At 43.3% G+C, this 15,343-nt stretch overlaps 1 protein-coding gene across 2 annotated transcripts; it reads right to left on the bottom strand.

The window, feature by feature from the left end:
- Positions 1–3,286: 3,286 nt before the first annotated feature.
- Positions 3,287–9,897, bottom strand: mazb (MYC-associated zinc finger protein b (purine-binding transcription factor)). Of its 2 annotated transcripts, XM_015963258.3 has the most exons (7): positions 9,634–9,897; positions 9,312–9,462; positions 5,370–5,476; positions 4,406–4,653; positions 4,264–4,327; positions 3,955–4,126; positions 3,287–3,857 (listed from the first exon to the last, which is right to left on the bottom strand). In XM_015963258.3, the coding sequence occupies exons 1-7, from the start codon at positions 9,664–9,666 to the stop codon at positions 3,514–3,516; spliced, it is 1,119 nt and encodes a 372-aa protein (XP_015818744.1). In that variant the 5' UTR covers positions 9,667–9,897; the 3' UTR covers positions 3,287–3,513. The 2 variants fall into 2 exon arrangements, with proteins under 2 accessions (XP_015818744.1, XP_070401694.1); XM_070545593.1 differs by lacking the exon at positions 5,370–5,476 and having other exon boundaries at positions 9,634–9,894.
- Between the last annotated feature and the right edge of the window lie 5,446 nt (positions 9,898–15,343).

Raw genomic sequence — 15,343 nt, 5'->3', positions numbered from 1 at the left:
TCTGCTCTACTCCAGTTTATCATCCCAGCTGATTTTGTTTAAAAAGTGAAACTTATGTCCGTGTTTACTTTCATTTTCAATATAGTACATTAAGTTCCCACGTAATCATGACACCACCCTCTGTTGGGCCAAGGTGTAATATGTATTCACAAGTCTGGTGTTGTGGCAATACTACTACCAAGCGTGGTGACACGAATGTTGCAAAATTTCTGCAACACCATGCCACCACAGCACATTCATAAAACAAACCGCAATGGCAGTTTTTCTCCCCTGGCCTCTACAACGAAAAAAAAAAAAAATGTTTGCAAGTCTGGAACATTGACCAGTAGATTTTGCATATCCACAAGAGGAAGCTGACAATAAATATGGCCCAGTTTCCAGCATGCACTGCAGGGTGATGCAGATGCTCCTTAAGCCTGATTTGCTGGCATAGTTTGTCTTCTAAAAAGGGCTTAACTTTGTTCACCATCATGTTTTAGGGGAAGGAGACAGAAAGCTATCTTAGAGTCAATAAGACAACAACCCTAAACGCTGCTCAACATCTCCTAAGGCATCCATGCAAAGGAACAAGTAGAACGTTCTGGAATGGCCATTTCAGTCCCCCCGACCTGAATATTACTGAAAATCTGTGGTGTGAGTTAAAGAGAGCTGCCATGTAGAAACAGTAAGCGTCCTGCTTGGCTCAGGAAGCCGCAAGGCGTCAACAATATTTCCATACAAACAGTCAAGAGACCTGGGTGTTGTTGAAAATGAATTAAATGATGCCCGGTTGTTGAAAATGGCAGCTTCATAACATGTAACTATAAAAATCAGGTCTGAAATACATGGGAGTGGGTCTAAGTCTCTGGGCAACGCCATATTAGAAGCCATGTCTCTTCTACGGGGGCCCATGAGGACAAAATGCATTTACTGATTTGTAACAAATGGTTATAAAACTTTAGTCATTCATGTTTTACACATTTACCTCTTAACTTGTTGCCAGTGATGAAAGGGAGTTTGATGTGCTTGTTATTTTGCTAAAGTTTGCACTTCCCAGGGCTTTTTGACCCTAATGCCCAACCATTGCTAAGGTCTTACTCCAACACAAAAATACTACTTGCTTGCAACGATTTAGGCATCTACTGCCCCCATCACCAAGAAAAATACACACAGTCACTTTAAGTAGTGGAATGAGATTACATTGAACTCCATAAGCACGCAGCATCTGTGCCCACCTAAGACTCACCTGAAACCCATCTTTAGACCATTGCCTTTCCTGACAGCTAGTTATTCTTAGGGTTTTAGTGGTTTGTATTCTGGTCCAGGTTCTCACTCATCCAGGTTATGGTCATTTGAATCCTTTAGGTTTTTAGTGCTTGTGTTTCTTTTATTCTTACTCAACTGTATTTGTTGTTTTGTGATTTTTTAACATAATTTGGATTGTTATACATGTATGCTGTAGTGCTTTGGAAACTGTTTGGTCTCTGAAAGCACTTTGATAAATACATGTGATGATGATGAATTCAGCTGTAACTAGTAAGAATGCCAAAACTGTTGCGGGTGTTGCAGGGTGGTTACATTCTAAGCTAGGCTTGCCTTAGAGAAGGCTCTTGTGCACAAACCCTCCATTTAGAAAAGAATTTTTATTATGTAGGATAACAAACTGGCTTTAGAATAGAATAATATTAAATAAGTCACCCAGATGTGCAGGTCAGCTAGATAAGACATGGCTGTCAGAGCAAATACAGATTTGTAACTTCTTGTACCATCCGTCAACCTTCTAGTGCTGTAGCTGACAAGTCTTCAACAAAATGCACAAGACAAAATAAAAGATCGGCACACAGAATCATTTTTCTTTACTCTTTTTACTTTAAATTGTCCAAATTATAAAACAATAACATGATCTCTACTTCATCTACAAAAAAAAACTGAATAATTGACTGTAATAAGCATCATTGATTTTTTTAACTCTAACAACTTTTTTAGACATGCATACTGTTGAGAAATATAAAAATATAAATATAAATACATCCCATTAATATTCTTAATGAATTCATGACTAAGATTTGAAATATTTTGTCATAAAAGAATTAAAATGCAGTTGAGTACGATAAGGCATTAAGATGTATCACAAGAGCTGTACAAATTCTTAGAGGTATCATTACTATTTTTTGTTTTCGTGTGATGAACAGAACTTAAAATTAAACTGTGACGAGTCACTTGTTTCTCAACAGGAAGAACACATTTTTGAAGGAAAAAAAAAAACTACAAAGTTGAACAAAAATGAACACGAAATTGAAAACCGCGCTCGAAAACAAAACCAGGTTTTGTTAACAGCCGACTCTTTTCATCCATCACTGACTTTAAAAGCCCCGTCCACACCACACTTCACTCACAACGGACCATTTGCCTCACCACTGCTGCAGAACGACATGAAACAGGTGCTATACGAATAATTAAACCACTAAATCTAATGCGTTTCACCCATAGGACTCAAAAGAAAAACAAAAGAACTATGGCAATGACACAATCAAATGAATGGCAAACTATGTCAAATGATTGAGTAAAATCATTATTTATTTTTATATTATCGTTTACAGCTAACTAACCTAGAGGAACCGCCATTGTTTTATTTAGTTGGGACAGTTCCCTAACAATAAGCATGACCGAGCTAGCTTGTTTTCATGCAAAATGTAGCTCTCAGGTGTGAGGAGAGTTGCCATCTCAGAAGATGAAGTGCTGATTAGCAGGTGCGTTTCTTTTTTCTTTATGTTCTATTTAAGAGGCCGGACCCAGAGAGGAAGACTCAGAGCAGAACAATCCACGAAAACTCAAATCTCACCCAGTCCAACAACAACCGCTTAAGGTGCTTGGAGCTCCTGAACACAACTCTTGTTATTTTATTTTTTTCAGTACCTTTAGGAAGTGAACATCCCACAATCCCACACAACATTACGGTCTCCTGTCCTGATCCGTTAACATCCCACTACGTGGTAAACTAGCATTAAATCAAATCTCCATCTTGTGAATAAAAATGAAAAAACATGCAAGGGGAGCCCAAACTTCCCTTCTATTGTTTTTTTTTTTTTTATCTGACAGCTATCTTCCTGCAACTTCTCAACAAACCATTTGGATTCTTTTTAATTCTGAGTTGCAAAAATGGAGGTAAGATCAGAGCTGGTGAGAGACATACAGTACTTGGTGCGCTTGCAGAGAGCAGCTGACGCCACTAAAGGTCTAGAGGGGAAGATCGGACTTAGGAAGTAGGAGGGAGAGCGAGGAAGAGGGCAGAGACAGGAGAGTGAAACTGTAGATGCTCAGAAAACGGCTCCCTCAGGAACATCTGGACAACATGTCCACGTTTGTCACATTTTCACTTCCTGTTTTGAGCTCTCAGGTGAAACTGGATTTAGTTCCTCCCCTAACCTCATGGATAAGCGACACAGCTGAAACCAGACCGGCATCTACGAGTAACCACCCACACACACACACCTTCCCTGACCTCACCCTCTGCATGGCGTTAGCTCTCTGCTGCTAACTGTGAGACTGTGGCGCTGCAATGCTAGAGCAGTCTGTGACCAGCAGGTCCACCACCGTGTTCCCAGTGACGTAAACGGTGGGGGCCGTCACCGTGTTGCTGAGGGAGACGGAGCTGCTGGGAGCCACGCTGAAGGTGACGGGGCTTGGGGAGCCCTGGCCGGTGCTGTGGGTGCCCATGTGGCCCTGGAGCTGGGTGGGCGTCTTGCAGTGGACGCCGCACAAGTGACAGACGAGAATCCCGCCAGAGGTTGTGCCCCCGAAGCCCCCCGGGCTCTCCTTCCACTCCTGGCCATGGTGCTTCTGGGCGTGGACACGAAGGTACGTCAGCGTGGTGAAGCCTGATGAGGGACAAGAGTCGTTTAGGACACAAATCTAAAAGCATCAAGAGTTAAATTCCTGAACAGACGTGTGTGAGAGGAAAAGACATGCACTCACTGCGATTACAGAGGTGACAGACGTGGTGCTGAGACTGGTTGTGCACCCTCATATGATCTGTGATGTAAGCAGCTGACAGCAGCTTCCCACAGATGTGACACGGCACTTTTTCCTCATGACGAATCATGTGCGCGCGCAGGCGATCCTTCGTGGCGAAGCAGGATTCACAAGTCTGGAAAACCACACAGATGTAAGGCGTTGGACATCGACACGTCTCTGATTGAGTTTTTTTCTGCGATACCATCAGGTATCAGTAAAGTTGGTGCCTTATTTAACAAAACAAACAGAAACGATGTTGGTGTGACATACAGGGCATTTGAAGGGTCGTTCTGAGGAGTGCACCTGTCTGACGTGACTGTTGAGATGATCCGGCCTTAGGAAAGAGACGGGACAACGTTAGGACAGGACGATGAGCCGATGACGTGGCCATGCTGCATGGCTGCTCGCTCACCTGGAGAAAGCTTTGCTGCAGTGCGGGCAGATGTAGGGTTTCTCCACGCCGCCCTGATGAGAGCGCACATGGTGGCTCATGCGGTCCTTCCTCTTGAAGCGCTGCTGGCAGATGGGGCAGGAGAACGGCTTTTCGTCCGAGTGGGACAAGCGGTGGCGGTTAAGGTGGTACACGTCTCGGAAGGCCTTCCCGCACGTCTCGCAGGCGTGGTTCTTCTTCACAGGGTTAGGGTTGGGGTTGGCGGGCCGCTGAGGCAAAAACAAAACAGGCTTCAGAGTTTAGATATGAGGGCTTCTCTTCCAAAGCTCAAGTTCAAGCTGAGACTACTCTAATATTTGTGTTTAATCAGAACCATGCAAATATTCAGCTAATCAGCCGATCAGACACTTGATGTAAGGTGAACTATCTCCTGCTACACTTTCAGCTTTTACTGGGTTACAGAGAACATGCAGGGGAGCGTGGGGGGGGGCTTCGAGCACACAGTTTCTTAAACTGGGAACCAGTACCAAAGACTGGTCCCTGGTCCCTGAACAGATTACGTTCCTTAGATGTCTCGTGAAACAAGTTATCCTTTTGGAAGCAGTTTAAGAAACGACATGCCTGAAGGTTTGGGGCCGACGTCTCTCACAAGGCCCTGACCCACCTGTACTGTCGCCCCTGTGGCCATGACGACAGCAGCAGGAGGCGGAGCATGGGGGTTAACACCAGCCATTACATTTGGCATAGCAACCCCATCACCATCCTGACCACACAGGGGGGGCTGCTGAGCGCCCGCCAGCACACCAGGAGGGGCGAGGGGGGGAGGCACGGAGAGGTGCAGCAGGGAGAGGGGAACAGTGGGCCTCTCCACCTCCCCTCCGACCCCCACCACCATCGCCGGCGGGGCCACCGCCACCACCATCTGGCCAGCTGCTCCCTCCTTCGCCCCCTCCGCCTGCACCCTGGCCCTGTCCTTCATGCGTACCCCAGTGTGGACCGACTGGTGCCGCCGCAGGTTGTAGTTGTTCTTGAACTGCTTGTTGCAGATGGCACAGATGTATTGGGTGCGGGCCGGACGAGGCGCTGGCTTCACTGGATCCCAAAGGAGCCGGGAGAAAACACACACAGAAAGTTCATCATTTCAAAGACTCCCAATATTTAATTCCAAATTTCAAATGTGTCAAGAGTAATGCAGACACCCAAGCACCTGGTGCAGGGATGTAGCGGCTGCAGCGCTTCTGCAGACTGAAGGAAAATCACAGAATGAGACTCAATAAAAGGCAGGCAGCACAAAAAACCCTGGAATTAGGAATCAGATGCACCAATTCAGGTTTTGAGTGCCAATACCGATTTCAGAATACTGTACAACTCTGACCCGCGAATACGATGCCAATTCAGATTTTTCTCAAGTAACTATAATTAACAAAACAGTATTTTTTTCCTACAAAGGTCTGATCAAGGATAATCTGTTGTTACTGACAAGAATTAGGCTTTGTAACCATTGCAGGTCTTAAAGGAATACTATACAACTTTTATCATTATCATTTTTATTATTAATATTAATAATATGGGTAATAATATCAAACTAAACTTATAACGCACTTTCGATTTCAGGAATCTCCAAGTGCTACAGAACGCACAGTAAAAATAGCGGTTATAAAATACATTTAGCTAAAGGCTTTTCTAAAAAGGTAGGTTCTTAGGTCCTGTTTAAAGGCATTGATAGGCGCTCTTGCAACTTCAGAGTGGCTGTAAAAAAATGTAGCCGACATGCCAGCGCTGCGGTCTGCTTCCAGCCCATTTCTTGCATGTTTTGGATCATGAACAAAGCTGATGAATCACTCCTGTAGACACTAATGAAGGCCGGGAGACATTTCAGCTGTTAGACGAAGGTGTGAAAAAGACCAACGCACAGTGAGGAGATATGTTTCATTTTTGGTTTAACCACTGATAATTAATAACGGACACTAGGGGGCACTGAAAGCAAGCGAAAGTGAAAAGTGTGCCTTTAATGCTCATTTCCAATTTACTTGCTGAGATTAGACTTTTTGGGATGGTGTTCACACAAAAATTTTAATGCTTCAACAGATTCCAGTGTAAGCAGTCTGAGAACCTCAAGACAGCCAGATGTGCAGAAGGAGGCATGAAATAGGTTGCTGCATAACGTTACACATCAGCGTGAGTGAATAAATTCTAATATTGTTGTTCAATCAGATCCGATAAAATACGACCATGTGACCAACGGTAAGCTTGTTTCGTCCATCCATGTTCCACTTCCTGCCTCTACTGCTGTAGATTTATGAAGCCTGTGGTACGTAAAGAGCGCCAACTTGAACTACATTTATAACAACTGTGTTTAGCTTCTGTAACAATTATATATGATTTTTCTGATTTCATTTGATTTCTGGTGATCATCTCAAGACTCCAACTTGGTGCTTTGTGGCCCACATTGGAGCCACAACCCCAACTTTGGGAACCACTGCTTCAAATCATACATCAGGGTTTACCCCAGCGCTTTATAAGCCTGGCGGCCTGACAGGCCAAGCGTCATGCCCCGCCCCCCTCCCCGACCCTACCGTGTCCGCTGACACGAACGGCACAACGAAACTAGAGCCCTCCATCAGCTGATACTGGTGAGAAACAGCAGCGGAACGTGTGCAACCCCCCCACCCCCACGGAGGAGCGCTGCGGGACGGAGCAGATTTTGTATAGAATGAAAATTATTAAAGCTGAATTTGCGCTATTATGTTCACACACCACACACATTTACAGTTGAGATGATTTCATTCACTGTTCACATGACTAAACAATTACACATCACCCCCCTCACTCTCTGACACAGGCAAACAAATGGAGACAAGATAGAAAAATATCAGTTGTTAAAATCAGCCCGATTTTATTTATCGAACCGATACCGATATGTTAAATAATGACTAAAATCGGCCGATACCGATATTGATGTCGGTATACTGTCCATTCCTAATAAACACATTAGTAAATACACTATCAGAGACCGGATACATGAGTGTTATGGTAGCAGGATACCACTGAAAAGCACTACGCCCCCTGTTGTCCTGGTGGGGAATTGCTTTGCAACACTCCGCTGCCTGAACAGAAGTTCGAATGTGAAAACCTTTCCGACACCCTGTGTGTGTCTCTCCGTTCCAGAGCTCTCAGAAAAATATAACTCAGGCTTAAGTCGTTCTCTGGGGAAAAAAAGCACTGCGAATGTAACCATAGGATAGTAGCTTTAGACAGCGGGATCTGGAGGCTTATTTCCTGATATTTGAACATCTCACCTCTGCTTGGCTAACAGCAATGTTGATGTTTTATCTTCACAAATAAAACAAGGTGGGTGGAGTTCTGCTGTGTGGTGGAGTTGCTAATGCTAACAGTTAGCTTCTACTAGCCGAGACATTCTCTACTGCTTTCTCCATTGTGAGTCAAGATGGAGGAGTCCATGAATGTTAAGTGCCAGTGTGACGTAGCCCTGTCGGTCTTTTCAAATCCTAGAGTCTATTTTCTATAGGGAGCCTAAGTCACGCCCATCTACTTCTGGACCATGGGTCCCCGGAAGGACGAAAAAATGAATGCAAGTGAATGGGGCTGTAAATGCTATTTTCTAATCCTGTTTGTTGATTTCACATATGATGTCTGGGAATTTTAAACACACATTCTGATACCAAGAAAGCACTCATTTTTAAACAGGGCAGAAGTTACTTTAGGTGTTGTGTGAAAAGTTGTCCAGGACTACAAATGCATCTCACCCGATGGTCTCACCATATTAACGTCATCGAACCAGACATGGAGACAAACAGGCAAAATGGCCTTCCCTCGGGAGGAAAGAACCACCATAAATATGGTCATGTGGTAAGTAGCAGCTACGCTAGAGGAGAGGAGAGATTATGTGGTGATGTCATATATGCAGCGTAGTGACGTCTGACTTGTTACAATTACAAACTTTTACAATCTGATAAATCTCAAAGTACGTGACTGGCGCGGTCGAAACACGTGACTTTTTAATTAAATTGAAGTACAACATATTTGTGATTCTGGGCGTAAGGCAAAGCAGATTAGAAAATAGCTCTTTTAGCCCCGTTGACCCATGAGCCAACTGGAAGGGAGGAGACTTAGGCTCCATATCAGAAGCTAATGCAGGAGATAGGCATAGAAGACTATTTTCATGTTCAGCTTGCATGAAAAACACTGAGTGGCCAATTATAATCACTAACAAATGTTTTTATTTAGTAAAGTTGATCTTTAATGAAACTCAAATTATTAGAGAAGCTTCATCGATGGCTGGTTAACTTCTTTTAGAGTTATTCTGATCCAATATGGCTGCCACAGTGAACTGACCTTAGCTAACCAATGATGACTACAGACCCCTTGAATTTTATTGTTGTTTACATCCAGATGATAGTGCACATGCACACAATGTTGGAGGGCAAAAAGAGCCTCTGCAGCCACCATCTAGAGCTATATCTCCAAGATTTAAACTAACAAAATAAAACCTAGAGCAGTATATATTACTATTTTAGATCATCTAACGCATCTTTGTGCATATGATCAAAAAAGTTACATCTTGTGATGTCACGCGTCAAGAGGTCAGTGACAGTCACCTTTACAGGTAATTAGCTAAATTTAAATGTTAGTAGCTGCATGTCATTCACACACGCATGCTAAATGATGACTCTGATCTGTGCAGCAAAGGTGTTCTGAACCTTCTGTTCATGCGACGGCAAAACTAAACGAATCCTGCAAACGATGGCGTCCACATTAAAACAGTCATAGGATTGCTACGCATGTTTACATTGAGCCTTCTGCCATCTCTTGGGTCCACTGATGTTTTAACCCTACCACTGACTAGATCAGCTGATGGGTGGCTGTGTTGAGCTCCTCAGGTGCAGAGGAGAAAGGAGTTCCTCACCAGGAAGGGGATCCTCACTGAGAGCAGTGGTGTCCACCGTGGAAGGAGGCTGTGCTGAGTGCTCTGTGGGTGGGGTCTGGGGAGAACTCGTATGCACTTGCATGAGCTCTGATTGGAGGCTCCCCTCCACTTGGTTTTGGGTGGGAGTACTCTGGAGAAGCAAGGAGAAAGGCCATCACCAAACGTAAACACAAGTCACACCATTATCTCCCACAGATGCAACGTAGACACATTGGATCTGCCCGGAAAGGCCCGTAAAGGGAGGGACAACAGTGCTAGATTATAACCCAGATTAGGACAAACAAAGGTCCGTAGAGCCTACCTGGAAGAGAAAATTGCTCCAAGCAGCATCCATTTTGCGCCACAGAGATGGGAGATTATGCAGTCAGCTCCTGGTTGAGATCGTGGAGAGCAGCCTTTGCATGGTTTGGGTCGGAACCACGGAAGATGGAGGCGCCAGCGGCCGCCTGTCCCGCAGCAGAACCGACGGGCTCTCAGTTTTTCGTAAAAAGCGTGAAGCAGCTGCGGGGATCTGTCTTTGTCATTTAGCTAGCGCTAACCGTAGAGTGCCGGTGGAGCAGGCCGAGGCAGCCCTAACTTTAACTCATCTAACACCAAACCTGTCTAAACACGAACCTGAACACAACACATCTGCTCCAGCACTCCCGCTCCTGCCAGTCTCTCTGGAGCTAGCCACAGTAAAAATAGCCTCCGGGAAATAAAGGCATTCTTTTGGACGCAAACACAACAAATATGAGTTATAAACACACGTATCTGACAGCACACCAGGTCATGCTTTGTTTTTCTTTTCTTATTTTAAATTTAGGGATCTATTTTCCCTGATTTTTTCCCCTCCTCGATAGGCCAAGCGGGTGTTTAGTCGAAGCCTCGCTGCTGGATTCAAGCCCTGACCCCGGCGAGCAGCGCTCTCGCCGGGCCGCAGCCTCTCGCTCCACCTCGGCCGTTCAGCTGCGAGGATGTCATCTTTCTTTTTTTATCGCCCGCTCTCCCTCCTCCCTCCCTGTCTCTTTCTTCCTTTTCTTTTTTAATTCCTCTTTCTTCTCCCCCCCCTCTCCTTTTTCTCGCACCGCTATGTCCCACTTGCTCTTAAAGGGATAGTTTCCTCTGTGGACCCCCCCCCCCCCTTCTCTCTCTCTCTCTCTCTCTCTCTCTCTCTCTCTCTCTCTCTCTCTCTCTCTCTCTCTCTCTCTCTCTCTCTCTCTCTCTCTCTCTCTCTCTCTCTCTCTCTCTCTCTCTCTCTCTCTCTCTCTCGCAGCTTGTCTCCCCCTCCCCCATCCTGTCTTTGCCGACAGAAAATGACTTCCAACGTATTTGTCTCGTCTCCAGAACACCGGACCTGGCAAAAACCGGAGGAATGACGGACTCGTCTTAAAGGGGCGCATTCTACAAATCCTCAGTTAGCCGATAATAATGATGTCAGCGTCAGGCCGAAAAAAACAGAGCTTTCCACAGCTCTGGAAAAAACAAGAATTGACGTCAGCAGCAGGCATGGCACCAGAACGGGCCTCGTTGATCGATATTAATCAATATTGATTTATATTAATGTCGATGGTTGATCGTGATCATTTTAGCCCTTATAATACTTTTCTGGTTTACATGTAGCAATAAACAAAAGCATAAATTACACCACGTGGCGAAAAAATATTTAATGTAACAACAAAACAGAATAGAACATTGTATCGCCCTTTTACGCTGTTTCATTGTGTTTAATTTCATTGCGTGTTGTGGCCATTTTAGTTGGGATTAGTTAAGAGTTTTCCAATCCAATCCAATCCAATTTTATTTATAAAGCACATTCACAAGGCATTACAACCAAACAAGGCGCTGTACACTAAAAATGTTGGTTAATTAAACAGGCGTTATATAAACATGTCGAACACAGATAAAAGATAAAAAGGAAATACAACAAAATTCCCAAAAATAACAGCTAAAAATCAATAAGACACAGGGTGAAATAAAAATAGGAAAAAACATTTTACAAAGAACCTCAATAATACGGAAGTCGATAATTGTGGAGTCCATTCATAAACAGTGCAGATGTCAGTGAGGTTCATAATTATGTTGTATAAGCTAGGTTGAAGTAGTGAGTTTTCAGGCGTGATTTAAAAATGCTAGCTGTTGGTGCTAGCCTCACTAGCAGTGGTACTGCGTTCCACAGCTTCGGTGCACAGACAGAGAAAGCCCTCTCTCCACGGCTTTTTAAACGTGCATTGGGAACAGCTAGGAGGAGCTTATCTTCAGATCTGAGAGCACGCGGCGGGTTGTAGTAATGGACAAGTTCACACAGATATGGAGGAGCTTGATGGTTCAAGGATTTGTAAGTGAGAAGCATAATTTTGAAGTTTATCCTGAACTGCACGGGCAACCAGTGGAGAGATTTCAGAATTTCTATCAGCTCCAGTCAGCAACCTAGCTGCTGAGTTCTGGACCAGCTGAAGTCTAGAAAGAGCTGCTTTAGTGATGCCATATAAGCAGGAGTTAGAGTAATCCAGCCTTGAGGTGATAAAAGTGTGGACCATCGATTTCAGAAGACGGACACTCAGGATGTGCTTTAGTTTTGAGATGCGTCTTAGTTGGTAAAAACATGATTTAACTGTGTTATTGACCTGGGCATCCATCTTCAGAGCCTGGTCCATTTTTACTCCAAGGTTGGAGATTACAGAGGATACATTAGGTGAGAGATAGTTGAGGTCAGGTTGTTGAGTTGCCGTGATACTGTTAGGACTGAAAACGATTAAGTCAGTTTTGGAGTCATTGAGATGGAGGAAGTTGTCAGCTAGCCATTGCTTGACCTCAAGGATACAATCAGACAGAACTTTCGTTGATTGAGTTGGCTTAAATGAAAAGTAGATTTGACAGTCGTCAGCGTAAAGATGGTATGAGACAGCGTGCTTTCTGAAAATGGCTCCTAAGGGCAGTATATAGAGGTTGAACAGTAACGGGCCGAGAATTGAACCTTGTGGGACACCCCAACGTAGAGGCTGTGACTCTGATGAACAGCCGTCCAACATGACCCTAGCAGACCTGTTACAAAAGTATGACCTAAACCAATCCAGGGCAGTGCCTGAAATGCCAGCCCAAGTGTGAAGTCTTGTGATCAAAATGTCATGATCGATCGTGTCGAATGCTGCAGATAGATCCAAAAGTACCAGAACCACAAGGAAACCTGAATCTAAAGCCAGAAAAATGTCATTAAACACCCGAACGTGAGCAGTTTCAGTGCTGTGCTGTTGTTTAAAACCAGACTGACAGGTGTCCATTACCTGATATTCATTTAGATGTTTCACCAACTGTGCATAGACTATTTTCTCAAGGACCTTAGATAAAAACGGTAATTTGGAAATTGGTCGTAGTTTTAAACTAATAAATTGTGAAATAGCATTTTATTTACAAAATTGAATTCTCGCTTTGTGAAATTTATGTTTTCCATGCAAATATTGAGTGATGAGTTTAAATTTGCTAAAATGTATGTTTTGAAAAATATTGCTGTGTATCAGCACTTCCTCTCTCTGACACACACACCCGAAGTGTGTTGTTGCAGACTCTGGGTAACTAACACGAAGTTGGGCTCTGTATATTTAAAATGCATTTATTTATTATTACGTTTGTGTTTACTAGTGTTGAGTGTTTGTGGTAGCCCACTTTAATCCAGCAGACACTAGAACTCAATCAGCAGTTGTCCCACATACATCCGAGGATGACTTCCTGGGAGTTTCATGAAAATCCAACAGGTTTGATGTTCCAGAGCAGCCAACTCCCCAAAAGGGGACCGAGACCCCAGTTTGGGTTACAGAACGCTGGGGCCCCAAGAAGAGCTGCAGAAGTCAAATGAACGTTTTAAAATCACCATTGGCATATTTAACTTAAACTATATTGAAAAAGGTAATGTCTCATTTACAATGCTCACACACTCTAATAATAATAAAATCCACAACTGAAGCTTCAAAGTGAATGTGTTAATATCAATTTATTATCTTTTTAAATTACTTCTTAAAACACCCCATCATTTTTTTCTAACACACATGAACCCATCTTCCTTTCCCTCCTCAAGCCTGGGACTGCTTGGTGTAAATGTCTGATGATCCCCCCACCACCACCAGCACCGTCACAAAAAATAAATTCAATTTAAAAAAGAAAGCTCAGCCAAACACAGAGGAGCCTGTTGGGTCTTCCTACTCCGACACCAACGGAGAAAACACAAGCACACACTGATTTCCACACACGAAGGCCGTCCCAAACACTCTTTTAGCTTGTACGAGGAGTTAATGCATGCACCTAGAATCCAACCGAGCATTCAGTAGTACAGTATACAGGGAATTGTCTTGAGCTGGTGTTTTTGAGTCATACAAACAGCAGGGTGATTATCTCTTCTTTTTGAAGTTGAAGTTATAATAATAACAAATAAAAAAAGTTCTGATCTGACGTCCATCCGGTAAACGGGGCTCAGAAACACTGATTGGTTAGGACAGGCTGCTGCGGTCACTGCTGCTGCGGCCACGCGCTCACAGCAGCTCAGTCGAGGCCCGTCCTGCCATTTCTTCTTCTGCAGCTGCGCATTTCCACCGCCTGCATGCTTTGTCCTTCGGCAGTTTATCTGCAAGTCCTGAACTCATAAACAAATAAATACCAATAAAAACCAGTGTTTACATTCCAGTGGACATTTTTCCCCCAGTGAGAGTCCATTAGAAGAGGTCGGAGTTCACACGAGCAGTGGAGTGTTGTTCTCTCTGCAAGAGTGTCTTAAAATTCAGTTTGCTGCCTAAAAAAATTGCAATATACTTAAGACTTTACCGCTGGACACACATACATAAATCATCAACAGTTAGTACCCATCGCTTATTAATAATAATTAATATCTTGAAGACACACACCACACCTGACAATGCAACAGTTTGATCAGCTTTTTTTTCCTTTTACAGTAAATGTGGGCCCTTTTGCTTTTTGCAAGAAAAAACCGTGAACATGATTACAACAACAATTAAACACCAGGATTAATTATGGTAATATTGACACCTATAGAAAATGCAGTTTGCTGCTGCAAAACTCTGCAAAACTCATTAGAATATATAAAAATTACTATCATTGTCTTTGTTACTCTATAAAAGCAAATGATTTGTTTTTGATAAGCCCATAATTAATGTACAGTAAAGATCCAAAACGTGGGACGAGTCATCCTTGAATGCCAGTGAAACTTACGACAGGTACAGTACATTTTAAAATGTGTTTGGTCAAGTTTACAATATATTTTTTATTATTTTTAAGTTTTGTACATCTATGTCATGCACTGGGGTGATTGCTGTGGACACATACATTATGTTGTTATTCAATATGTCATCGATCTCAGAACCCCTCCCCTTTGCTTTTACTCTTTTTAGATATTTATACACGTCATTTCTCATCATCCTTGGTGAATTTCATTAGAAGAGTCTTTTTACTTTACAAACATTCGACAGATTAATAGTTTTAAATCGTCCTTTAGTCTTTAAATAATAATGAAAACAGAGATTATGACTGGTGGCACGACATCCCTTAAGAGCCTCCTGAAGGCATTGGTGATGTATCAAGCAACTTGTTTTTGTTGTTTTAGACGCTTATTTAAGAATAAAAAAGATCATCAGCATTTGTTTAAAAAAAAAACAAAATAAAAAAAACCTAAACTCCAGGAGGCTGGAAGTTAGAATAACCAATCTTACTTTTTTGTTTATTCTCTCTCTCTCTCTCTCTCTCTCTCTCTCTCTCTCTCTCTCTCTCTCTCTCTCTCTCTCTCTCTCTCTCTCTCTCTCTCTCAACCTGGACACCACAGTGTGGACAAAACCTTTTTCCTCTCATGCCCTCTTTTTTCTCCATTCCAGCAAAGAACATCATAGAAGAAGACACAGCTGCCGTCCTTTACGTTTGCAGCTTTAGGAGGAAATAAAGGCCAGATGTCGCCACGTTCACACATCTTAGCTCACTTTTATACAAAGGTCAAACACTGAACAGAAACATCCTGTTTTGTTTTGTTTGTCTAA

This window comes from Nothobranchius furzeri, chromosome 16 (genome assembly GCF_043380555.1).
Source record: "Nothobranchius furzeri strain GRZ-AD chromosome 16, NfurGRZ-RIMD1, whole genome shotgun sequence".
Taxonomy (NCBI): domain Eukaryota; kingdom Metazoa; phylum Chordata; class Actinopteri; order Cyprinodontiformes; family Nothobranchiidae; genus Nothobranchius; species Nothobranchius furzeri.
Note: the sequence above shows the minus strand (reverse complement) of the source record. Positions and strands in the feature narration are given on the sequence as shown.